Raw genomic sequence first — 24,240 nt, 5'->3', positions numbered from 1 at the left:
GGCGTGGTTAGTTGTTGCAGACTTGGTGTGGGATCGTTTGTTCTTGCAGCTGTCCAGGTAGGTCAGTTCACAGGTCATGATGTTCCTCTAAACCTCCAACAAGACAAATGTTATTCTGTGTTCAGGTCAGGTCAAGGTCAGGCTATCCTGTATACTTGAAGCTATAGGCAACATTCTTTTACAAAAGGTGCAGAGCCAGCATGACTAAGCACAGGAAACAGAGCATAAAGATTAAAGTAAAAGGAGGACTTTCCTGGTGGTGCACTGGTTAGGAAGCCGCCTGCCAATGCAGGGGACACAGGTTCGAACCCTGGTCTGGGAAGATCCCACATGCTGTGGAGCAACTAAGTCCATGCACCACAACTACTGGGACTGTGCTCTAGAGCCCAAGAGCCACAACTACTGAGCCTGCATGCTGCAACTACTGAAGCCCACGTGCCTAGAGCTTGTGCTCTGCAACAAGAGAAGTCACCGCTCACCACAATTAGAGAAAGCCCACGTGCAGCAACAAAGATCCACCGCAGCCAAAAATAAATAAATAAATAAATAAATTTTTTAAAATAAAAGAGGGCTTCCCTGGTGGCGCAGTGGTTGAGAATCTGCCTGCCAATGCAGGGCACACGGGTTCGAGCCCTGGTCTGGGAAGATCCCACATGCCGCGGAGCAACTAGGCCCGTGAGCCACAATTACTAAGCCTGCGCGTCTGGAGCCTGTGCTCCGCAACAAGAGAGGCCGCGATAGTGAGAGGCCCGCGCACCGTGATGAAGAGTGGCCCCCACTTGCCGCAACTAGAGAAAGCCCTCGCACAGAAATGAAGACCCAACACAAGCCATAAATAACTAAAAACAAATAAATAAAAATTAAAAATAAATAAATAAATAAAAGAAAAAAGTAAAAGGAACAGATCTAATATGGAGTCATATTTGTTCTTCCCTAATACAGAACTAGCTAAAAACCCATTAAAAGATGCATTGTGAATAAAATTTTATGTTTATTGATATCTATCAAAATGTATAATATATTTATGTGATTTTGATCAATTTGCTTTGTTGCTAATAGTTCAATCCAAAAGAAAAGTTTAAACATTTAGAGTATTATGGTTAAAAGAAATTAAAAAGAACTAATTTTTAAAAATATATTTTGTGGGCTTCCCTGGTGGCGCAGTGGTTGAGAGTCTGCCTGCTAATGCAGGGGACACGGGTTCGAGCCCTGGTCTGGGAAGATCCCACATGCCGCGGAGCGGCTGGGCCCGTGAGCCACAGCTGCTGAGCCTGCGCGTCTGGAGCCTGTGCCCCGCAACGGGAGGGGCCGCGATAGTGAAAGGCCCGCGCACCGCGATGAAGAGCGGTCCCCGCACCGCAATGAAGAGTGGCCCCCGCTTGCCGCAACTGGAGAAAGCCCTCGCACGAACCGAAGACCCAACACAGCCAAAAATAAATATAAATAAATAAATAAAGTAGGGAAAAAAAAAAAAATTATAAAAAAAAAAAAAAAAAAAAATATATTTTGTTACAGAGAAATATAGAAAGATCAATACAAGACTTTCACATATAAAATACATTAAGAAAAAATTATGTAGTGGAAGTGAATGAAATATGAATTCAAGGAAAAAGTAAATAATGTAAAATGTCCAGCTTTTGAAGAAGAGTTTATTCATATGTTTTATCTGGTTTTTTTTAAAGATTTCTTTTTTTGGATGTGGACCATTTTTTAAAAAGTCTTTATTGAATTTGTTACAGTATTGCTTCTGTTTTATGTTTTTTGGTTTTTTGGCCTGAGGCATGTGAAATCCTAGCTCTCCGATCAGGGATTGAACCTGTAACCCTGCATTGGAAGGCGAAGTCTCAACCACTAGACCACCTGAGAAGTCCCGATTCAAATGTTTTTTGAAAGGATGATGTTGAATATGAAAAAGCTATGGCATTGGGACTTCACTGGCGGTCCAGTGGTTAAGACTCTGCTCTTCCACTGCAGGGGGCGCGGGTTCAATCCCTGGTTGGGGAACTAAGATCCCACATGCCTCGTGGCACAGCCAAAAAAAAAAAAAAAAAAAGCTATGGCATTTAGGTTCTATTGGTTACATTTAAAACAGTAATATAAACAGTCTTATTTTTAAATGTTGATATTTACAAGATACTAAAATTTTTACACTGTTTGCAGTTATTTAAATTTACAAGGAAAGAAATTAGATATGAAGTAAAAGATATGCAGGAGGTCACATAGTTTTCCAAAATGTTTTTAGGGAACATGCAAGCAAAAAAATTGAAGACTGATGAACTAGTCCTGGTACTATTAGTACACCCAGGCAAGAAGGGACTCTGCCTTGAGCCCACATTTAAGAGGACACTGCACGTCAACACACACAAACAATTTCGAAGGGACATAGGGGTATCTCTGTTACTAAGGAACTGACACTTAATTCTGGCACAGTGTATTAATTATCTCTCACTATATAAAATTACCCCCAAACTAGTAGCTCAAAGCAACACACATTATTTCATGATTTCTGTCCGTCAGAAACCTGGGAGAAGCTTAGCTGGATCCTCTGCTTCAGGGTCTCCCATGAAGCTGCAATCAAGGTGTTGCCGGTGATCTCATCTGAAGGCTCAGTTGGGGAAAGACCTGCTTCTAATCTTGCTCCACGAATTGTTGGCAGGATTCAGTTCCTTAAAGGTTGTTGGACTGAAGGTATCAGTCTCTTTTCGGCTATTTCCCAGAGGCCACCCTCAGTTTCTTGCCATGTGGGCCTCTCCAAAGTGGCAGCTTGCTTCTTCAAAGCCAGCAATAGAGTGCCTACAAGACAAAAGTCATGACTTTTAATCTCAGAACTGACCTCCCGTCACTCTTTGCCAAATTCTATTCATTAGAAGCAAGTCACTAGGGGACTTCCCTGGTGGCGCAGTGGTTAAGAATCTGACTGCCAATGCAGGGGACATGGGTTCAAGCCCTGGTCCGGGAAGATCCCACATGCTGTGGAGCAACTAAGCCTGTGCGCCACAACTACTGAGGCTGCGCTCTAGAGCCTGCAAGCCACAACTAGAGCCTGTGTGCCACAACTACTGAAGCCCGCACGCCTAGAGCCCGCGATCTGCAACAAGAGAAGCCACCGCAATGAGAAACTCACGCACCGCAACAAAGAATAGCCCCCGCTCGCCGCAACTAGAAAAAGCCAGTGCGCAGCAACAAAGACCCCACACAGCCAAAAATAAATAAATAAATAAATAGAAGCAAGTCACTAGTGGGAATTCCCTGGCAGTCCAGTGGTTAGGATTCTGTGCTCTCACTGCTGAGGGCCTGGGGTTCAATCCCTGGTCAGGGAACTAAGATCCCACAGCCACGCGGCATGGCAAAAAAGAGAGGGAAAAAAAAAAGAAGCAAGTCACTAGATTCAGTCTACACTCAAGCGGAGGGGATTACATATGGGCATAACCATCAGAAGGTGGAGATCACTGGGAGCCATTTTAGAAGGCCTACTAGACACAGCATGACCATAAGTCTAAACATCTGCTGTTATAATTAACACTATTCAAGTTGCAAGGAAATGTGTCTCCTTACCTCTTGTTCTCTATCATTGAAACAAGAGGTGATGGTGACCAAATGCCATGAAGATTCATAGGTTTTGCTGTTGCTGACCCTGCAGATGGCCACTTGTTTTGGATGCAGGGAGAATTTAGCAGTGATAGTGATTAAGTAACAGAAAAGACAAATCAATTAACTTGTCAAACCTTCTCTCTCAGTCAGTATGAATGCAGTACCTTCTTACATAATGATGTATCCTTTCCCAGTAGGGTCACAGTTGCCCACAGTGGCTGAGGAACATGTTCCTGTACTAAACAATTAATATTACTCTTCAATTTGTATATATGCATATGTATGTATAACAAATATGGCACATGAAGTTACACTGGCAACTAAATAGTTATCTAATACTTGAATAGTTTTATTTTTATAAAAATATTTCATAGGATTTAATTAAAATTTCAAAAAGTTAAATTTTCAAATGGCAGCTTTCTTTTTTTTTAATTAATTAATTAATTTTATTTTATTTTTGGCTGTGTTGGGTCTTCGTTGTTGCTCGCGGGCTTTCTCTAGTTGTGGTGAGCGGGGGCTACTCTTCCTTGTGGTGTGCAGGCTTCTCATTGCAGTGGCTTCTCTTGTTGCGAGCACGGGCTCTAGGCACTCAGGCTTCAGTAGTTGTGGCACGTGGGCTCAGTAGTTGTGGCTCGTGGGCTTAGTTGCTCCACGGCAGGTGGGATCTTCCCTGACCAGGGCTTGAACCCGTGTCCCCTGCATTGGCAGGAGGATTCTTAACCACTGTGCCACCAGGGAAGTCCTGCATTTAACTTTTAAATTCTTTAGCCCATTACCGTTAATAGAACACAGATTATATGAAAATCTCAATTATAACAACATAATTAGTGACTTTGCAAAAATGAAGATAAGAAAAATAAATGGTTTGAAATATATATTTATTAACTTGTAAATAATGCATGTCTCTTTTAAATTGAGGTAACATTGGTTTATAACATAAGTTTCATGTGTACAACATTATACTTCTACTTCTGTATACACTATAGTGTGCTCACCACCAAAAATTTTGTTTCCATCCATCACCATAAAGTTGACCCCCTTTACCCACTTCACCCTCCCCTCATCCCTTCACCTCTGGTAGCCACTGCTCTGTTCTCTGTATCTACGTGTTTGTTTTTGTTTGGTTTGGTTTGTTCATTTATTTATTTATTTTTTAAATTCCACATATGAGTGAAATCATACAGTATTTGTCTTTCTCCATCTGACTTACTTCACTTAGTGGAATACCCTCAAGATCCATCCATATTGTCTCAAATGGCACGATTTCATCTTTTTTAATGGCTGCATAGTATTCCATTTAATATACATACACCACATCTTAGTTATCCTTTCATCCGCCAGTGGGCACTTAGGTTGTTTCCATAGAGTAGCTATTGTAAATGATGCTGCAGTAAACACAGGGGTGCATATTTCTTTTAATTAGTGTTTTCATATTTTGGGAATAAATACCCAAAAGTGGAAAAGCTGGGTCATATGGTAATTCTATTCTTAATTTTTTGAGGACTCTCCATACTGTTTTCCACAGTGGCTGTAGCAGTTTACATTCCCACCAACAATGTACAAGAGTTCCTTTTCTCCCTCCACATCCTCATCAACACTTGTTATTTCTTGCCTTTTTGATAATAGTCATTCTGACAGGCATGAGATGATATCTTGTGATTTTGATTTGCATTTCCCTAATAATTAGTGATGTAGAACATCTTTTTCATGCGCCTTTTGGCCATCAGTGTGTCTTCTTTTGAAAAATGTCTATTTGGCTCCTCTGCCCATGTAAAAAAATCAAATAGTTTTTGAGTTGTATGAGTTCTTTATATATTTTAGATTTTAAGCCCTTATCAGATATATGATTTGTAAATATCTTCTCCCATTCGGTAGGTTGTCCTTTCATTTTGCTGATGGTTTCCTTTGCTGTGCAGAAGTTTTTTAATTTGATATAGTCTCCTTTGTTTATTTTTGCTTTTGTTTCCCTCGCCTGTGGAGACATATCCAGAAAGATATTGCTACAATTGATGTCAAAGAGCATACTGTGTATGCTTTTTTCCAGGAGTTGTATGGTTTCAGGTCTTACATTCAAGTCTTTAATCCATTTTGAGTTGATTTTTGTAAATGGTGTGAGGTAGTGGTCTAGTCTCTCTCTCTCTTTTTTTTTTGCATGTTGGCTGTCCAGTTTTCCCAGCATCATTTATTGAAGAGACTATTCTTTCTCCAGTAATGCACATCTTTATTTTGTTACTCATCCAGTCATATCTGGCCCACCAAAAGAATACCTAGATACATGCGATAATAATTAAATGTAGTCATTTTGATAGTTTTTCAACTGTGTTGCTTTACACACATTCTTTTGTTGTTATGAAAGTAGACTTGGCAAAGTAAGAGTAAAGAACATACCTACCAGTTTATTAGCTTGATGATTAACTTTAAAAAATTTAGACCTATGATATGTGAGCCTCCATTTTTATTCTTGCCCTGGGGCACCTTCTTTTCTCTCCTCAAATCAACTCCCTCATGCCCAGCTGATGACATTACTTCCTAGTTCACTGAAAACCAGGGACAACAGAAAAGAACTTCTTTTTCCACTTCCCACCTTCTCCTACATTTCTACCCTTAGACTCTGTCTCCCTCCAGGCATCACAAATGTGTCTATCTAGGGTCACCCCCTCCACTTGTGCACTGAATCCCAGTCCTTCTCAGTCAAGAACATCACTCCTACAATTGCACTCCCTAGTCCCTGTCCCTCTCTACTCTGTCATTCCTATCAGCATATAAAAATACCAAAATATGCCCATTTTAAATATCCTTCCTCTGAGCCCACATTTCTTTCTACATTATGCTGCATTTCTTTCCTTCCCTTTAAGGCAACATTCTTTGAAAGGACTGGCTGTACCCTTGTTGTCTTTCTCATCTACTACCTTGTCTTGAACTCTTTCCATTTCTTCTGTCAAGAGGTTGGTTTATAGACTCACAGACATAGAGAACAGACTGTGGTTGCCAAGGATGGGGGGGTGGGGGAGGGGAGGATTGGGAGTTTGGGATGAGCAGATGCAAACTATTATACATAGGATGGATAAACAACAAGGTCCTACTGTATAGCACAGGGAACTATTTCAATATCCTGTGATAAACCATAATGGAAAAGAATATGAAAAAGAATATATATATATGTATAACTGAATCAATTTGCTATACAGCAGAAATTAACACAACTTTGTAAATCAACTATACTTCAATAAAATAATTTAAAAAAAGAATTGGGTTATGAGGTCCATACCTCCTCCCCTTAAATCTAAACATGTTTGTAACTGTCTTATAACCAACAGAATGCAGCAGAAGTCATACTGCATGATTTCTGCGGCTAGCTCAGAAAAGATTATACAGCTTCTGCCTTACTCATTTCAACGTGCTTTTGGAGCCATGAGTGCCATGTAAGAATTTTAACTACCTCAACGTTGCCAGGCTGTGAAAAAGCTCATGCTACATGGAGAGGACAAGTGTAGGTGTTCTGGCCAACATCCCCAGCAGAGAGCCAGCTGACAGCTAGCATCAACTGCCAGACATGTGACAGAAGATGCCTCCAGATGATCCCAGCTCTCAGTGGTTAAGTCACCCTCAGCCTTTAAGTCTCCCCAGATAAGGACCCAGACATCATTGAGCAAAGACAAGCCATCCTTACTGTGTTCTTTCTGACACAGTATTCCATGAACATAATAAAATGGTTGTTTTACACCACGTTTTGGGGTGGTATGTTAGGTGTGTGTGTGTGTGTATGTATGTATGTGTATACATATATACATTCATATATTTCCTAGCTCTATTTGCTGAGAAGGCCTAGGAACAATGGCATCATAGTAGCAATGAAGATATCTGGCACCCAGATCTTGGTTTCCAGATACTATCCTTTGTTAAAAGAAGCCAGAGAGGGCTTCCCTGGTGGCACAGTGGTTAAGAATCCGCCTGCCAACGCAGGAGACACCGGTTTGAGCCCTGATCCGGGAAGATCCCACATGCGTGGAGCAACTAAGCCCGTGAGCCACAACTACTGAGCCTGCACTCTAAAACCCTCGAGCCACAACTACTGAAGCCTAGAGCCTGTGCTCCGCAACAAGAGAAGCCACCGCAATGAGAAGCCCACGCACTGCAATGAAAAGTAGCCCCCGCTCACCGCAACTAGAGAAAGCCCACACACAGCAACAAAGGCCCAACGCAGCCATAAATAAAATAAATTTATTAAAAAAAAAAAAAAATGAAGCCAGAGCCTCTTGAAGAAATGGTTGATTCCTGGGCTAAGTCAGGAAAAGTACAAATTGAGCCTGAATTACCTCTTGTACCAGAAAGTAAGGAAATGATCAAATAATGTTGTAGACATTGCAAAAGGACACAGGAAACAACTTGAAGGACTTTCTCATTTGCCAAATTTGGGATATTTTTTTTAACCTTACTTTCTGTTTAATTCATTTTGCCAAACAAACATAGTGAAAACTTTAATCTGACTAATTGTACAGAAAATAGAATTTGTAGCAAACATAACAGCATAGACTTAAGTCCTTGGCAAGCTGGCTCTCCACTGAGATCCCATAGATTGCCTTGTCGATGGCCTCCTGGGAGGGAGGTCCTAGGAGGGAGAGGCACAGATCTGCCAGTCCCTATCAGAAGCACAGGCTGCACGTGGGAAGGAAAAGCACAAAAAGTAGAACTGATGTTACTTGGATCTCTTATCACTACACGTGGAAGAGTTCTGATTGCTGGCCAAACTCAAGGTGTTGTCTTCCCAAACCCATAATCCTTGGGCATCCTGCCTGAGTCCATAGGGGATAAGTTTCAAGTTCAATGGTTCTGAAGCCTCTGCTTCACCAGAACCTGCAACGTAAATTTGGGGGTGGGGGTGAAGGTGGGGAGGGGTAGACAAAGTCATAATTGCTGGTGTCACCAGTGCAGAGTCTGAGATCCCAGACTTCAGGACCTTGCTTCAGGAGGAAACAAGAGAGGGTGCCAGGTCACCAGCAAGAGTCCAACTGCCCTAAGCCTCAGTACTGTCAACCAGTGCCCCAGGAGTATGAGGGAGTTCAACAGCGGCGGCCTAAGGTCCCCACTAAGCTGCTAGGTGTCTGGGAGTCCCGAAGGGCGAAATGGGACTCGTTAACATCCTGTGCTTTTTGCGGATGACAGCCATAGCCAGCAGCCGATCCCTCTCGAGGAGTTCTTCACGGAGCTTGGCCTCGGTGAGACACTGGTGAGGATGCTGCCCTTCATCTCCTTCATCTTCACCTCCATCAGCGCCAGGATGTCCAGCTGCTTGTCCAGCTTGCGCAGGAGCTCCTCCTCCGTGGTCCCTGACGACAAGTAGAGTGGTCCGAGCCAGTATCAGGGAAGCCCTCACCCCCCTCCCTGCCCCCCACCAGCTGGGGGCCCTTGGGGCACTCTGTGGCCTCCAGTCCTGCTGTAGCAGCCTCTAGCTCCGATGCCGCAGCTGCTGCGGCTGTGGCCGGTGAACTCCACTTGCACCACCAAGCCCATGGGCTTCCCATCTTCTCCCGTGGGAATGGTGGGCGCCAGGCGGCACGGATCCCAGAGTCTGGCGCCTCCCAAATTTGGGATAATTTGCGCATGAAATTAATGATGATAGTAACTGACTACAATTAATTAAATAAAATAGAAATGCATGGGTCCAGGCAATATAAATAAATATGGTAGTAATGGATTACAAGTTATTGAGTAAAATAGGAATCCGTGAGTCCATATGATATAAATAAATAAATGAATAAATCAGGGAGAAAGAAATGTTCTTTTATAGTCGATTGTTGACTGAAAACTGAAGAAGAAATGACGGAGTAAAAAAAAAAAAAAATCACCATTTAATAAACATCATCGGACTTCCCTGGTGGCGCAGTGCTTAAGAATCTGCCTGCCAATGCAAGGGACACGGGTTCGAGCCCTGGCCCGGGAAGATCCCACATGCCTCGAAGCAACTAAGCCTGTGCACCACAACTACTGAGCCTGAGCTCTAGAGCCCACAAGCCACAGCTACTGAGCCCACGTGCCACAACTACTGAAGCCTGCACTCCTAGAGCCCGTGCTCCACAAGAGAAGCCACGACAATGAGAAGCCACAACGAAGAGTAGCCCCCGCTCACCGCAACTAGAGAAAGCCCGCGCACAGCAACGAAGACCCAACACAGCCAAAAATAAATAAATAAATAAATTCTAAAAATAAAAATAAACATCATCATGCTTATTCCGATGAGAGTCATAAAGGGATGCTAAGGCAGGTGGTGGAGATTTGGTGCTGTGCCAGATACTTAGGAATTACAAAGGGACAGTTATGGCTTTACGGTGAAAAACCTGCCAGACTGGTTTGGCAGCATCAGGAGTGAGCCGGTTTGCCTCCAGTAACTTCTGATGTGATACACAAAGGCCACATCGTTTCTCTCTTGCCCCAACACGCACTTAGGTTGGAGAGACATTGTACAGAAATGAAAACCCTGTACTCTTTAAAACTGATTCATGAAAGAGAAAGACAGACAAACTGCCCACATTGAAGGAGTCTGCAGATATGTGACTACCAAATGCGATCTGCGATCCTGGACCAAAAAGGACAGAGGCATTAGTGGGACAGCTGATGAAATCTGAATTGTACCTATAATTGGATAGTGGTGTTGATTTCCTGATTAGGATGGTGTATTTGTTTGCTAGGGCTGCCATAACAAAGTACCACAAACGGGGCGGCTTAAACAGTAGAAATTTATTTTCTTACAGTTCTGAAGGTTAGAAGTCAGAAATCAAAGAGTCAGCAGGGTTGGTTCTCTCTGAGGGCTGTGACAGAAGTCTATTCCATGCCTCTCCCCTAGATTCTGGTGGTTTGCTGGCAATCTTTGGCGTTCCTTGGCTTGTAGACACATCAACCCTAACTCTGCCTTCACATTCACATGACATTCTGGTCTTGACGTATGCTGGTATGGACGTGATATTCTGGTCTGGACATGACGTATGCTGGTCTGTGTCCAAATTTCTCCTTTTTATAAGGACATCAGTCATATTGGATTAAGGGTCCACCCTACTGCAGTATGACCTCATTTTATTTTAACCAATTACATCTGCAACAACCCTATTTCCAAATAAGGTCATATTCTGAGGTACTGGGAGTTAGAGCTTCACTATTTGAATTTTGCAGGGACACAATTCAACCCATAATAGATGGTTATATTGGGGTTGAGAGAAATAAGCAAATATAACCAAATGTTGACAAATGGGGAATCAGGGTGGAAAGGATACCAGAGTTCTCGATACTGTTCTTAAGTGTTTTCTGTAAGTTTGAAATTACTTCAAATTTTTTTTTAAATTCAATAAAGTGCTGAATTTATGTATTACACAAGATCTTAGTGCTGAACCTACCATGGGGAAGGAACTATAAGGAGATGATAAAGGTGTTTGGGTGGCTTTATTGCAAACTTGCCTGAGACACAGTGAGGGTATCAGAAATTAATACATTATGTTTACACAGCACTTCATAATTTACAAAAAAAAAAAAATCTTATTTCGTTTGTCCCTCCTGACAACTTTGTGAGGCAAGACTTTTTCAATTTTATAAAAAAAGTAAAGAAAGTTCAGGTGACTGGCCCAAGGTCCCCATCACACAACTGTTAAATGTAAACTGAGGCATGTTAAAATTTTAAGTTTATTTGAGCAAAAAATGCATTCAAATGGGGCCGTGCTAAACCAGAAGTGGTAATGCGTGCTCCTCAGACCTCAACCAGAGGAAAAACTTAAATGGAGAAAGTGTGGAAACAGAGAAAGGAAATTATTTGATTGGCTATAGCTTAGCCCAGTTGGCTGTGTGTGATTGGTTGTCCTTTAGTGTTTTTTTGTTTTGTTTTGTTTTGTTTTGCCTGTGCCTCCCAGCATGCAGGATCTTAGTTCCCCAAACAGGGATAGAACCTGTGCCCCCTGGAGTGGAAGTGCTGAGTCCTAACCACTGGACTGCCAGGGAATTCCCTCCCGTGGCATCTTGATTACATGACCTTGAGGCATTTACAGGTTTAGATTTTGGCTTGCTTAAGTAGGCCGCCATGACATTAGAGCCCCTCAGTCTGATGGCCTCCTTGTTTAATTAACACAACTTATAAATGATTAGTTTGCACCCTGGTCCAGTTTGTTTTTTTTTTTTTCTGACTCGTAATGACCTCCTGTGGCGGTAGCAAACGATAATACGAGTTGACTCTAAACAAAACTGTGACTTCCCTGGTGGTCCAGTGGGTAAGACTCCACGCTCCCAATGCAGGGGGCACTGTACCATCCCTGGTAGGGAACTAGATCCTGCAGGTATGCCTCAACGAAGTCAGCATGCCACAACTACGACCCAGCGCAGCCAAAATAAATAAACAAATATTTAAAAAACAACAACAAAAAACCTGTGACATCCTTTGTACCATTTTGGGGTAAACAAGTTCTTCCCAAGAAAACAATGTCTTCTTATTAAGATCAAACTGGAGTTTAGGTAAGAGACCATAGAGGCTCCAGATATGAGGTTCACTATGGACCCTTTCCTCCGCTGTCCACACTCCAACCCCCAACCACCACCTACGGGGCGGGTGTGGGCCGGTCTCCATATGGACTTCGATTTCCCTCATGAACTTTCAGGCCAGTGCCTGGGGAACAGGGTCAAGAAAAGGCCTTCAACCCGTGCCACAAGACAGCCTCTTGGACATTTCCCACCAGCTACTCTCACACGATGCCCCTCGCGCACAAGCTCGCTCTTCCTTATTATTGCCCCAATAGTTAAGTCCCAATAGTTAAGTCTCGCACCGCTGGCCAATCATGTTCTTTCTCTTTTTATAAACCTCCGCCCTGGCTCGTGCAGTCCAATGATTGATATAATCGTCTTCGAAGTCACTAAGCGAGAGTGCGGGGTTTCAGCGCCGCAACCTCGGGGGCCTGCAGACCTGGGGAAGAACTACGCGGCTGCGTGGACTGTAGCTGCCGCTGCTTTCCCCCCCCAACCCCACCTAGGTTAGGCGTGTCCCCACCACCCACCCACCCACCCCCAAACACCCAATGTAAAGCTGAAAAGGGCCTTAGGTGCTTGACTGAGGGCGGCTCACAGTAGCATACTAGGTCCACTTGCTCACTCTGTCTGTAGGGGCCCAAGACCTTGAGCCTTAAGCTTAGAGGCCCAGAATGACTTGGGCAGCTCCAGCTGGCATGTCTCTGTTGAGCCTTCAGCTTCCGAAACACAGAATTATAAAACGGTAAAGCTGGACAGACTTTAGGAATTGTTTAATCCAGACCATTCACATTGCATTGACTGTTCCAAAGGCTCAGAGGCCCTCCTCTCCTTTCTTTCTCTTGGTTGGGGGAATTAGGGTCAAGCTCGGCAGATGCAGGACTTGCCGACACCACGCTCCTTAATCCTGGCAAGGCTGAGTAAGGGCTTCCATCCCAGCCTCCGTGCTCCAGACAGCTGTCACACTGTGGGTTAGGATGGCTGAGGAGGAGGGTGATGTGGACGAGGAGGATGTGTTCCTGGCGTTTGCCCGGAGGCCCTCTCCTCCCAGGGGTCCCCTGCGGCAGGCCATGGACAAGGCCTTCTTCATCTTCCTGGTCCTCGTCCTGACACTACTGACGCTGGAGGCTGTTTATAAGCTGCTGTGGCTGTTACCATGGGCAAAGTTTGGGGACTGGCTCCTGAGAACACCTCAGATGGAGGAGGAGCTGGAACTGTGACTGCCTTTCCTATAAACGTCCTCTTTCCCTGCCACGGAGGTGAGAGGGGAGAAAGGGGGAAATGGGGGCTTTGGAGGGACACTTGGAGAGCTGAGAGCAGCTATCTTAAAATTTCTGCACCTATACTCCGGGAATTAATTTTGAAAAAGTTTATACTCCTCAAGTATTTTTAAGTAAGCACCTAAAACTTTTCATCATACATTAACATTGTTTCAAGGATGTAATTCCTGGCATACAAAAAATATTCACATTTTAAAATAAAACAATTAAATCCATCTTTTGTGTGTCCAGGGGAGTTGAAATATCAGAGTGACTTGATATTCACCACCACTCGTTTAAAAATATAATTGGGAATCCTTCTTTTCTTCTTCCATCATTCTCTTTTCTCCTAGAACTCCTATTACCATTCTACTTCTCCACAGACAATTTTATGCTTTTATACTTGAAAGTCTTTTATTGACCAATCTATCACTCTTTCCTACATAAACATATATATTAATTGAGATGAAAAATATTTTTCTTTCTTGTGACCATAAGACTCTAGTTTTTTAGAAAAATTTCTTCTGCGTTATCATTACAATTATGTGAGCAGAACTGATTAAATAGCATAAAGATTGTACACATTTTCATAGTTGTTAATATTAAAGGTACATTTTTTTTCTATGTTTCAGCTTGCAGGATCTTAGTTCCCTGATCAGGGATCAAACCCCGGCACCCTGCTTGGCAGCACAGAGTCCTAACCACTGGACTGCCAGGGAACTACCTAAAAGTACATTTTAAATGAGATAGACGAGGTGGTGCTTATGGTGCCTTGAAAGAAATAGGTTACATGTCTCTTTATTTAAGACAAGGTAAGGGAATTCCCTGGCAGTCCAGTGGTCAAAACAAAAACAAACACAAACAAACAAAACCAAAAAACAAACAAAAAACAAGGTAACATTATCTCCAGGAGATTTCATGATTGAGAACTACAGTATCCTTTTTTTTTTTTTTTAAAGAGGGAGAAAGTCTATTGTAAAAGAGAAAAGGAAGAAGGAGAAGCTCTACTGCAGGAATTTACTGAGGAAAACAAATTTTGGGAAAATTGAGAATCTGGAAATTAAGTCCCTTATATCTCCCAAATCCGAGTACCCTTGGGCAAGTCTTCATGTCCCCCATTTGAAGACTATAGGCTTAGACGACTGGAGAGAAGTGGTGTGGGATTCTTTAATGGAAGGGAGAGTTTGAGCTTCTGGGACTCTGAGGGCTTGGGGATGTAAGGGTCTGTGATCCCAGAAAGTGGCAAGATGCTCACCATCTGTGGAATTCGCAAGGATGCAGGAGGTGGGAAACTCAGCAGTTGGAACCGTGTTAACATTTGCGGTTTCCCCAGAAGCTCACCTTTGGACCCAGCTCTGCCTCCACGAGTCCCTCCAGCTTCCCTAAATCTGGGTTAGTTGTGTGGGGTGTGGGGCGGGGGGGGGGGCGGGCGAGGCTGGCGTCAAAGTCGGTTTCTTCTCTCTTCCTTCTTTCATCAGCTCTCTCAGAGGAAGAGGACGAGAGAGACTCGAGGTATTTTACGAGCCTCATTTCGTCTCACAGCCCTCACAGCGGCAATTTGCAGATTCTTCTCAGAACCCCCTCCCCACATCGCCCGTCCTCAGGCCCTGGAGCTCCTGGACAAAGCACAGCCTCCTGGTCATCAGCGCCTGCGCCTCGGGAATCCCCTCCAGAAAAGGAAGGAGAACCACCCAGGTCCCACCTACTTGGTTGGTCATTAGTTCTGTGGTGGAGCTTGAAAAGCAAACCAACAACAATAGCAGTAATAATAACACATTTGTACAGCGTGTTGTGCTCATTTGTATGCATGTGTTATGACTTCACGATTGGGAAATGTAGGCAGCTGGATGTAGAAGTAGCTTCTGGACAGCGACAAGGGAGCGCGCAGCCCATAGAAAGGAATGACAGGCGCAGTCGATTAAGCCGTGGAAACTGGTACCTGGCAGGTAGGAAAGCAGCGCCAGAAGGCTTGTCAATAGCCCAGTGGATGGAAAAGGTTTTATTTCCCTCTTAAGAGATTCCCGCCTTTCCGTGCACCCTTGTGCAGCCTTGGAGGGCCAATTCCTCAGCTGCCCTGTTCCGTTCCCCCCTCCCCTACTTGGAAAGGTGGCTCAGTCCTACCGGCACGCGACTCGCCGGCGGTTGGGCCGGGATGCGGGAAGTTTCTGATTGGCGGAGTCGCAGAAGCACCGGGTGAAAAGAGCTCCACTGGCGGCGCGCCCCAATCCGGGGGTAGCCAGCGCCGTACGGCAAAATGGCGGCCTCCAGGTACTTGGGACGCCCGGAGGGGACAATTCTGCCGCCTGCAGGTCAGGGGGAAGGGAGCCGCAGACTATGTGGGTGGCATTGGAAGCCCTCGCGCGGCGGGTCTACCGTCACTTCCGGCCACGGGGGGGGGGGGGCTGGATTCCGTACGACAATATGGCCGCGCCCAGGTGCCTGTAGGCGGAAACGCCGCGGTTTCCGGTCCGGAGTAGGGCCTGCGGTGGGAGGGGGAAGGAAGACGGAGGGAACCATGCGAGGTTCTGAGATCAGCGGCGAGGGTCTTCTCGAGAGACCTTTTCTGAGGTGGGGGCCGGACGGTGCGGGGAGCGAAGGCGGGGGCGGGAATGTCGAGGGAGAGGTACTGGGGGGTTCCGGGCGCTGAGTCTGAGGGGCAGGCTGTGGTACCTTCCTTCCTATCCCTGAAGGGGAGTGGGGCGGCCGGGGGCTGAACTGGGGGAGGGGGACTTGGCGGGAAGCTCATCTAGGGGAAGGACCGGACTCAGGGCTGGAATCTGAGTGGAATCAGGAGAGCCCAGTGTGGGGCTCACGATCGGTTACAGGTCCCAGAAAGAGAATGGGGAAAATTAGGGTGGGGTGAGAGGGAGGGGACTTGAGGTGAAATATCTCCAACCTAACGCCCCGGTTTGAGGAGAGCCATCAGAGGGTGGAATATGGAGATAATTTAAGTAGGAGAAAGGGAAATGGATTGTTGGGAGGGAACCTCCTTCGCCTAAGAGAGTCTCAGAGTTGGGGTGACCCTTCAGGTTGGAGTGAGGGTGTGGATCTGATGTGTGTGAGAGTGAAAGGGGAAAACACCTGAGGTGGTGCCAGCGGGGGTGTGGTATCTGTTCGAGGGGATGTCAAGGAAATCTGGAGTGCAATGTGAGAGGTCGTCCAGGGGTTGAGAGGAAGAATCAACTTGCCAACTATGAGAAATAGTGGGGAAATGCAACTGAAAGACCGGATATCGACGTGAGGGGTGGAGCTGGGGGTGGGACTTAAGGTTTTAAGATGGTTTGGGGCTCCCATAGTAAAGGGCCCAGAAAACATGGTACTAATGGTTGCTGAAGATAGGCAGTGAGGACACTGTTGGGCATGGCTGGGTGTTTTGAAACCCAAGAAGACTGGAAAATGTGTGAGATGAAGGGATGGGGCTATGCTGGAGGGGCTCTGTCTGAGGCCCCATCCCCTTCCAGCAGGAATTACGAAATCCCCAACACTTCCTCCCTCCGGGGGATTTGATCCCCCATGGCCACCGCTAACAGCATCATCGTGCTGGATGATGATGACGAAGATGAAGCAGCTGCTCTGCCAGGGCCCTCCCACCCACCCCCCAATCCGGCTTCACCCAGGGCAGAAGCCCCTGGCTCCTCCCAGCCCCACGGGGCTGGAGGAAGCAGTAGTTCGGGCGGCAAGAAATGCTACAAGTTGGAGAATGAGAAGCTGTTTGAAGAGGTGAGCTTTAGGGGAGAAGATTCTTGTACCCCAGGGAGGGGGATGGCTGACTGGCTCTCCTGTCCTTTCTTCCCCACTAACCCCACCTCGCCTTCTTTCTCTCAATCCCATCCCTTGTCTCTTTCCCCCTCCCTTTTTCTCCTGAACCTTCCAGTTCCTTGAACTGTGTAAGACGCAGACGGCGGACCACCCTGAGGTGGTCCCGTTCCTCTATAACCGGCAGCAGCGGGCCCACCCTCTGTTTTTGGCCTCGGCGGAGTTCTGCAACATCCTCTCTCGGGTCCTCTCTCGGGCCCAGAGCCGGCCAGCTAAGCTCTATGTCTACATTAATGAGCTCTGCACTGTTCTCAAGGCCCACTCAGCCAAGAAGAAGCTGAACCTGGCCCCTGCTGCCACCACCTCTAGTGAGCCCTCTGGGAATAACCCTCCTGCAGACCCCTCCTCGGACCCCACAAGTGCTGAGACTACTGCCTCTGAGGCCCCAAGGACCCATGGTTCCCGGCGGCAGATCCAGCGCTTGGAGCAGCTGCTGGCACTCTACGTGGCAGAGATCCGGCGGCTGCAGGAAAAGGAGTTGGATCTCTCAGAATTGGATGACCCAGACTCCACTTACCTGCAGGAGGCGAGGTTGAAGCGTAAGCTGATCCGCCTCTTTGGGCGGCTGTGTGAGCTGAAAGACTGCTCTTCACTGACAGGCCGGGTCATAGAGCAGCGCATCCCCTACCGTGGTACCCGCTACCCAGAGGTCAACAGGCGCATTGAGCGGCTCATCAACAAGCCAGGGCCTGATACCTTCCCTGACTATGGAGACGTACTGCGGGCCGTAGAGAAGGCAGCTGCTCGGCACAGCCTTGGCCTCCCCCGACAGCAGCTCCAGCTCATGGCTCAGGATGCCTTCCGAGATGTGGGCATCAGGTTACAGGAGCGTCGCCACCTTGATCTCATCTACAACTTTGGCTGTCACCTCACAGATGACTATAGGCCAGGTAGGCATTAGTGAGATGCTCCTTGGTAACCCTCATTCGTCAGGTGTGTGGTGGAGGGGGCGTCTCTCTAGTCCCTTCTTCTAGGGTTCTGGGTGAGTACACTGACTTTACATCTTCCCACATAGGCATTGATCCCGCACTGTCAGATCCTGCCCTGGCTCGGCGCCTGCGGGAGAACCGGAGCTTGGCTATGAACCGGCTGGATGAGGTCATCTCCAAGTACGCAATGATGCAAGACAAGAGCGAGGAGGGCGAGAGACAGAAGAGAAGAGCCCGGCTCCCCCAAGCCACCTCTTCCCACTCTGCAGACCCCTCGAAAGCCTCCTTGGATTCCGGTGAGGTATGGAAGGGAATACACCCTTCAGAAAGACCTTGTCCTTCCACTGCACTGGCCAGGAGGGAGTACGTGGTGACTGATCATGGCGTGTGCAGAAGGAACGCAAGAAGCAGCCCCTCTGGGGCAAGGGATTCCTTAGAGAAACTCCTTTGTCCCCTGCAGGGCCCTAGTGGGATGGCATCCCAGGAGTGCCCTACCACCTCCAAGGCTGAGACCGATGATGAAGATGAGGAAAGTGATGAGGAGGAGGATGAAGAGGAGGAAGAGGAAGATGAGGAGGAGGAAGAAGAGGAGGCCACAGATTCCGAAGAAGAGGAGGGTCTGGAACAGATGCAGGAAGGTCAGGGGGACGATGAAGAGGAGGAGGAGGAGGAGGAAGCAGGTACGTCAAGGAAATAGTCTTCTCGTCGGTTCCCTCTACTCTGTTGGGCATGAGCCCCCTGTTTGAGATCCTTCTCTTCCTCCTCTTACTCCTAGTATCCTCTCAGCAGTTTTCTTTCCTCTAGTTCTTTTGCTACCCTTCCCCTCTTTTCTTCTTTTCCAGGGAAGGATGGAGATAAGAGCCCCATGTCCCCACTACAGATCTCCACTGAAAAGAACCTGGAACCTCGCAAAGGGATCAGCGGGTCGTCGGGGGAGCAGCAAAACAAAGGACTCACAGTGTCACCATCTTCACTGGCAGAAGAGCCCCCAGCCCCCTCCAGCGTAGTTGCTGAAGGCAGTGGAGAGCACCTCGAGGAGTTGCCCCTGGAGGAAGAGAGCCCTATGTCTCAGCTCTTTGAGCTAGAGATTGAAGCCTTGCCCTTGGATACTACTCCTTCCCCTGAGGAGAGGGACGTTTCCTCTTCCAGGAAGCAATCAGAAGACCCCTTCACCACTGTCTTGGAGAATGGAGCAGCCATGGTCACCTCCACTTCCTTCAACGGAGGCGTCTCTCCTCACACCTGGGGAGAGTCCAGTCCTCCCCACAAGAAATCTCGGAAGGAGAAGCAAACAGAAGCTGGGCCATTAGGAAAGAGGTAACAGCAATAAGGAGGAGAAAGAGGGAAGCCAAGGAGGGACTGCGGGGGCTTTCTGAGAGGAATACTGTGGAACGGAGTCTGCGGGGAGAAACTGGATGCTCCCCCTCCAGCCTCAGGCTCCACATCCCCTTCCACCCACATATGTTTGTGTCTCTAGCTATGTGGAAAGGCAAAGGGCAGTGCATGAGAAGAATGAGAAGAAGACACATACCCTGCCCAGCCCGCCTTCCCCCTTGGCTTCCATGGCTCCAGTTGCCGATTCCTCCACGAGGGTGGATTCTCCTAGCCACGGCCTGGTGACCAGCTCCCTCTGTAGCCCATTTCCAGCCCGGTTGTCCCACACCCCACAATCACAACCCTCCAGGCCTGGTACTTTTAAGGTAAGAGGGGGAGGCTGTGTTTCCTGACTTCATTCTCTTTCATTGTTCAGTTTGGGGTTCTCTGTCTGCTGCACTCATCACCTCCTCTCTCTCTTTTCCCACCCCAGTGTTTGATCTCTGATAAGTCCTTCCCTTGGCCTCTCATCCGCTGTGTTCCAGACCTCTCTGACTCTCTGTCTCTCACTCCCCTGCAGATGAGTGTGGCCACACAGTGCGATCCAGAGGAGATCATCGTGCTCTCAGACTCTGATTAACTGCCTCCCCCTCCTCCCTGCCTCCAAAATGTTTTGGGATAGTATTTGGAGGACGGTGGGAAGCAGACGACTGAGGAAGGGATGGACTGAGCTAATCGCCTTTTGGTGGTTTCTTTTAAGAAAAAAAAAAAGCTTAAGTTTTACACAGAAACATTAATAAACAATAAAGTTCTTTTCTTATTGTATCCCTGTCTTTTCCTTGTCCCGCTCTCACCGGCTGGTAATTGGCACGAGCTGTTCTCTGGCTCAGGGTTAGCCGTGCCCCCGGGATAGCCCTGGATCTGTCCTTTCCAGCTGCCTTCAGCACGCCTCTCGCGGAGTTTTTCTCGCCCTCAGGCCTTCTCCTTGCCCTCTGCCAGGCGCTGAAAAAATGTACTTCAGCCTCCTGAACGCGCTTTACTTTCTCACTTCGAGCGGTAGCAGTAAAAAGGCCAATCACGGGCCGACTCAAGGTTATTTAGCCAATCCAGGCCCGGAGGTAGGGGGCGGGGTTTCAGGGGGACTGTCTGAAGCTGGTATACCGGGGCGATAAGATCCCGCAAACCGGCTAATGGCCACAGCTCAGGGGCGGAGCCCAGGCAGCGACGGCCTAGACCCATCGCCAATGGGAAGAGGCAGGCTTACCGAATTAAAGGGGAATGAGAGCTTCGGCCGAACCGAGTCCTCCGTCCTCAGCGGCGGAAGAGACCTGGTATCTTTAAGGTGGAAGGAAGCAGCTGTTCTTTAAAGGGGAAGTGGCCGAGTCGGCCGAGTATTGCCCAGCGGGTCGGGCGGGGTTCCCGCCTGTGCCTTTAAAGCCTGAGGGGCGGAAGGCGGAGCGGAGGCGGAGGGCGGAGGGAGTCGGCGCAAGATGGCGGCGGGAGGGGCCCAGGCTGCGGCTCTGGCCGCCGAGTGAGGGGCGGGGGGGCCCGGGGGCGCGCGGCCCGGTAAGCGGGGACGCGCGGGGTTGGGGGGCGCCTTCCGGGTGGGAGAGGAGGTCGAAGTAGCGCTTGGGGCGGAGCAGAAGGGGGCGGGTCCGATGTGGGCGGGGGTAGATAAGGGGCGGAGCCCAACGGTATGGGCGGGTCTTGAGGTGGGCGGGGCCGAAATGGGCGGGGTTAGGGATAACTGGGGGGCAAGGGGCGTGGCCAGTGAGAGAGCCGGGGGGCATGGCCTAAAGGGAAGGGGGGAGAGGGGTGGTTTTCAACACCAGAGCCAACCTGCCCCCCTCCCAAGAAAAGGGTACAAAACCCCAGAAAGGTAAATTTTGGAAAGTCAGGCTCTCAGGCAAATGGGAATTTCTGAGGGGAGGCACCCCACTCCCCAACAGCACCTTATTTCTGTAACGTCCAAGGAAAGAGCACTGGATTTGGAGTTAGGACAGCTGCGTTTGTGGGTGCTGCCACTTAATGGTGTAACCTTGGATAATCTCTTAATCTTTCTGAGCCTCAGTTTCCTCATCTGTCAAACGGGGTTGAAAGGAATACCTACCTTATAGTGTCGCTGTGGGGAGTTACTCAGATAATGTGTGAACATGTTTTTAAACTGTAAAGGGCTGTGTCATTATGGGATGTTATCATTCTTCTCTCTTTCTTTCCAGAGACCCCCCCGGCCGCCCTCTCCTTCCCTTGTTCCTGTGGCTGGGGGGGTACCCCTTCCCTCCACACCATGGAGCCATCTCCTCTGTCTCCCAGTGGGGCAGCACTCCCCCTGCCTCTATCGCTGGCCCCACCACCACTGCCCCTGCCTGCAGCGGCAGTGGTGCACGTGTCCTTCCCCGAGGTGACCAGTGCCCTTTTGGAGTCTCTCAATCAGCAGCGGCTGCAGGGCCAGCTCTGTGATGTGTCCATCCGAGTGCAGGGACGGGAGTTCAGGGCTCATCGTGCTGTCCTGGCTGCCTCTTCCCCTTACTTCCACGACCAGGTCCTACTCAAGGGCATGACCTCCATCTCGCTGCCCAGCGTCATGGACCCAGGCGCCTTCGAGACTGTCTTGGCTTCAGCTTATACTGGCCGCCTCAGCATGGCCGCTGCTGACATTGTCAACTTCCTCACAGTGGGGTCTGTGCTCCAAATGTGGCACATCGTGGATAAGTGCACTGAACTCCTCCGAGAGGGCCGGGCCTCAGCCACCACCACCACCATCACCACTGCTGCAGCCACATCGGTCACTGTCCCTGGTGCTGGGGTTCCCTCAGGGAGTGGGGGCACCGTGGCCCCTGCCACTGTGGGCTCCGTACGCTTCCATGCCTCCAGCCGGGCCAGTGAGAATCAGTCCCCCAGCAGCAGCAACTATTTCAGCCCTCGGGAGTCCACTGATTTCTCATCTTCCTCCCAGGAGGCTTTTGCAGCTTCTGCAGTGGGCAGTGGGGAGCGTCGAGGAGGTGGCCCTGTATTCCCCGCCCCTGTGGTTGGCAGTGGGGGGGCTACCTCTGGGAAGCTGCTGCTGGAGGCAGATGAGCTGTGTGATGACGGTGGGGATGGGAGGGGTGCAGTGGTCCCTGGGGCTGGGCTCCGCCGGCCCACCTATGCACCCCCCAGCATTGTGCCGCAGAAACACTGGGTATATGTGAAACGGGGTGGAAACTGCCCAGCACCAGCGCCCCTGGTTCCCCAAGACCCAGACCTGGAAGAGGATGAGGAGGAGGAAGACTTGGTGTTGACCTGTGAGGATGATGAAGATGAAGAGCTGGGGGGTGGCTCCGGGGTGCCAGCAGGGGGAGGACCTGAGGCTACCCTTAGCATAAGTGACGTCCGGACCCTGTCTGAGCCTCCAGACAAGGGAGAGGAGCAGGTCAATTTCTGTGAGTCCTCCAATGACTTTGGCCCCTATGAAGGTGGGGGTCCTGGGGCAGGGCTTGACGACTCAGGGGGACCAACCCCTTCCTCCTATGCTCCCTCCCACCCTTCGAGGCCCCTGCTTCCACTGGACATGCAGGGCAACCAGATCCTAGTCTTCCCATCCTCTTCATCCTCCTCCTCCTCCTCACAGGCTCCAGGCCAGCCACCAGGGAACCAAGCTGAACATGGGGCAGTGACCCTGGGGAGCACATCGGCAGGGGCCCTGGGCATGCCGGGTGGCACCGGTGGCACTCCTGGAGGGACAGGCACTGGGGATGGAAATAAGATCTTTCTGTGCCACTGCGGAAAGGCCTTCTCCCACAAGAGCATGCGAGATCGCCATGTGAACATGCACCTCAACCTGCGGCCCTTTGATTGCCCCGTGTGCAACAAAAAGTTCAAGATGAAGCATCACCTGACAGAGCACATGAAGACACACACAGGCCTCAAGCCCTACGAGTGCGGCGTCTGCGCCAAGAAGTTCATGTGGCGAGACAGTTTCATGCGCCACCGGGGACATTGTGAGCGCCGGCACCGCCTAGGCGGCGGGGGCGGGGCCGGACCCGGACCCGGGGGGACTACCGGGCTAGCCTTGCAGCCCAAGAGAGAGTCCCCCGGCGGCGGGGGCAGCGGCGACGAGGCGAGTGGGGCTACGCCCCCGTCCAGTCGACGGGTCTGGTCCCCGCCCAGCGTCCACAAGGTGGAGATGGGCTTCAGTGGGGGCGGAGGAGCAAACTGAAGAGGCGAGCTACTGGGGGTAGCTTTCCGGGAAGAGGGATTAGGGATCACTAGCCAGGGGCGCTGTGGCCCCTAGGTGATCTCCCAACACACTTACCGTCTTCCTATCTCTATGGACTTGTATATATTCCGGAGAGGGAACCTCCTCGCACCATGGGCCACCCCTTTCTACTCCTCAGCCCCTCCTCCCTAAAGTATCACCGGAACTCAGCCCTTCCTTCCCTTCAGAGGGGTACGCTGAAGCCCCAGCTCCCGAGTAGGGCGCAAGTGGTGGGGGGGAGGGAGAGCGGGCTTGTTGAGCATCCTGGAGTCGCTGGGTCAAGGGTCAGGTGGTTGTAGTCTGTACCTGAAGTCTGTGTTTGCGTAGTTGTGGGGACCAGGCCTTTGAGCCCCACCCTTGTCCTAGAACATACCCTGCCCCCCAAAAGGATGTGCCCCTTATTTCTACCCTAATCCCTCCTCCTCCACCTTGGGGGTCCCCCAACTCCATTCTCATTGGGGAGTGGGGGAGTGGAGACAAGGAGGGAGTAAGTCATAGGGAGTACAAGGGTTTTATTTTAAATCTTATTTTTTTTAAACGGTGATTAAAATATTTATTGGTCATTTCATTTGGCTTCCCGACAACCCCTATGTGTTTGCTG

The 24,240-nt window shown here is 48.9% G+C and overlaps 3 protein-coding genes and 1 pseudogene across 7 annotated transcripts; 3 read left to right on the top strand and 1 right to left on the bottom strand.

Moving 5' to 3' along the window:
- Positions 1 to 8,677: 8,677 nt before the first annotated feature.
- Positions 8,678 to 11,652, bottom strand: LOC103011764 (THAP domain-containing protein 11-like; annotated as a pseudogene).
- A 1,409-nt stretch (positions 11,653 to 13,061) lies between these two features.
- On the top strand, positions 13,062 to 13,304 carry SMIM40 (small integral membrane protein 40). The gene has a single exon (XM_057555765.1). The coding sequence runs from the start codon at positions 13,062 to 13,064 to the stop codon at positions 13,302 to 13,304; it is 243 nt and encodes an 80-aa protein (XP_057411748.1).
- Positions 13,305 to 15,772: 2,468 nt separating this feature from the next.
- Positions 15,773 to 20,227, top strand: DAXX (death domain associated protein). 3 transcript variants are annotated; one of them, XM_057554287.1, is made up of 8 exons: positions 15,773 to 15,911; positions 16,805 to 17,063; positions 17,416 to 18,049; positions 18,175 to 18,389; positions 18,549 to 18,768; positions 18,931 to 19,405; positions 19,566 to 19,788; positions 19,983 to 20,227. In XM_057554287.1, exons 2-8 carry the CDS (start codon positions 16,857 to 16,859, stop codon positions 20,040 to 20,042), a joined length of 2,034 nt encoding a protein of 677 aa, XP_057410270.1. In that variant the 5' UTR covers positions 15,773 to 15,911; positions 16,805 to 16,856; the 3' UTR covers positions 20,043 to 20,227. The 3 variants fall into 3 exon arrangements, with proteins under 3 accessions (XP_057410270.1, XP_057410268.1, XP_057410269.1); XM_057554285.1 differs by having other exon boundaries at positions 17,218 to 18,049; XM_057554286.1 differs by having other exon boundaries at positions 15,785 to 15,911; positions 16,808 to 17,063; positions 17,218 to 18,049.
- A 456-nt stretch (positions 20,228 to 20,683) lies between these two features.
- On the top strand, positions 20,684 to 24,207 carry ZBTB22 (zinc finger and BTB domain containing 22). Of its 3 annotated transcripts, none has more exons than XM_057554290.1 (2): positions 20,684 to 20,733; positions 21,622 to 24,207. In XM_057554290.1, the coding sequence occupies exon 2, from the start codon at positions 21,690 to 21,692 to the stop codon at positions 23,598 to 23,600; it is 1,911 nt and encodes a 636-aa protein (XP_057410273.1). In that variant the 5' UTR covers positions 20,684 to 20,733; positions 21,622 to 21,689; the 3' UTR covers positions 23,601 to 24,207. The 3 variants fall into 3 exon arrangements, with proteins under 3 accessions (XP_057410273.1, XP_007186956.1, XP_057410272.1); XM_007186894.2 differs by having other exon boundaries at positions 20,694 to 20,744; XM_057554289.1 differs by lacking the exon at positions 20,684 to 20,733 and adding an exon at positions 20,854 to 20,968.
- Positions 24,208 to 24,240: the final 33 nt, after the last annotated feature.

This window comes from Balaenoptera acutorostrata, chromosome 10 (assembly GCF_949987535.1).
Source record: "Balaenoptera acutorostrata chromosome 10, mBalAcu1.1, whole genome shotgun sequence".
NCBI classification, from domain to species: domain Eukaryota; kingdom Metazoa; phylum Chordata; class Mammalia; order Artiodactyla; family Balaenopteridae; genus Balaenoptera; species Balaenoptera acutorostrata.
Note: the sequence above shows the minus strand (reverse complement) of the source record. Positions and strands in the feature narration are given on the sequence as shown.

Coding starts and splice junctions, on each gene's coding strand:
- SMIM40 (XM_057555765.1), top strand. CDS start 13,062: ATGGCTGAGGAGGAGGGTGATGTGGACGAGGAGGATGTGTTCCTGGCG.
- DAXX (XM_057554285.1), top strand. CDS start 16,857: ATGGCCACCGCTAACAGCATCATCGTGCTGGATGATGATGACGAAGAT. Junction 17,064..17,217: donor ATGAGAAGCTGTTTGAAGAG/GTGAGCTTTAGG, acceptor TGAACCTTCCAG/TTCCTTGAACTGTGTAAGAC. Junction 18,769..18,930: donor GGAGGAGGAGGAGGAAGCAG/GTACGTCAAGGA, acceptor CTTCTTTTCCAG/GGAAGGATGGAGATAAGAGC.
- ZBTB22 (XM_057554290.1), top strand. CDS start 21,690: ATGGAGCCATCTCCTCTGTCTCCCAGTGGGGCAGCACTCCCCCTGCCT.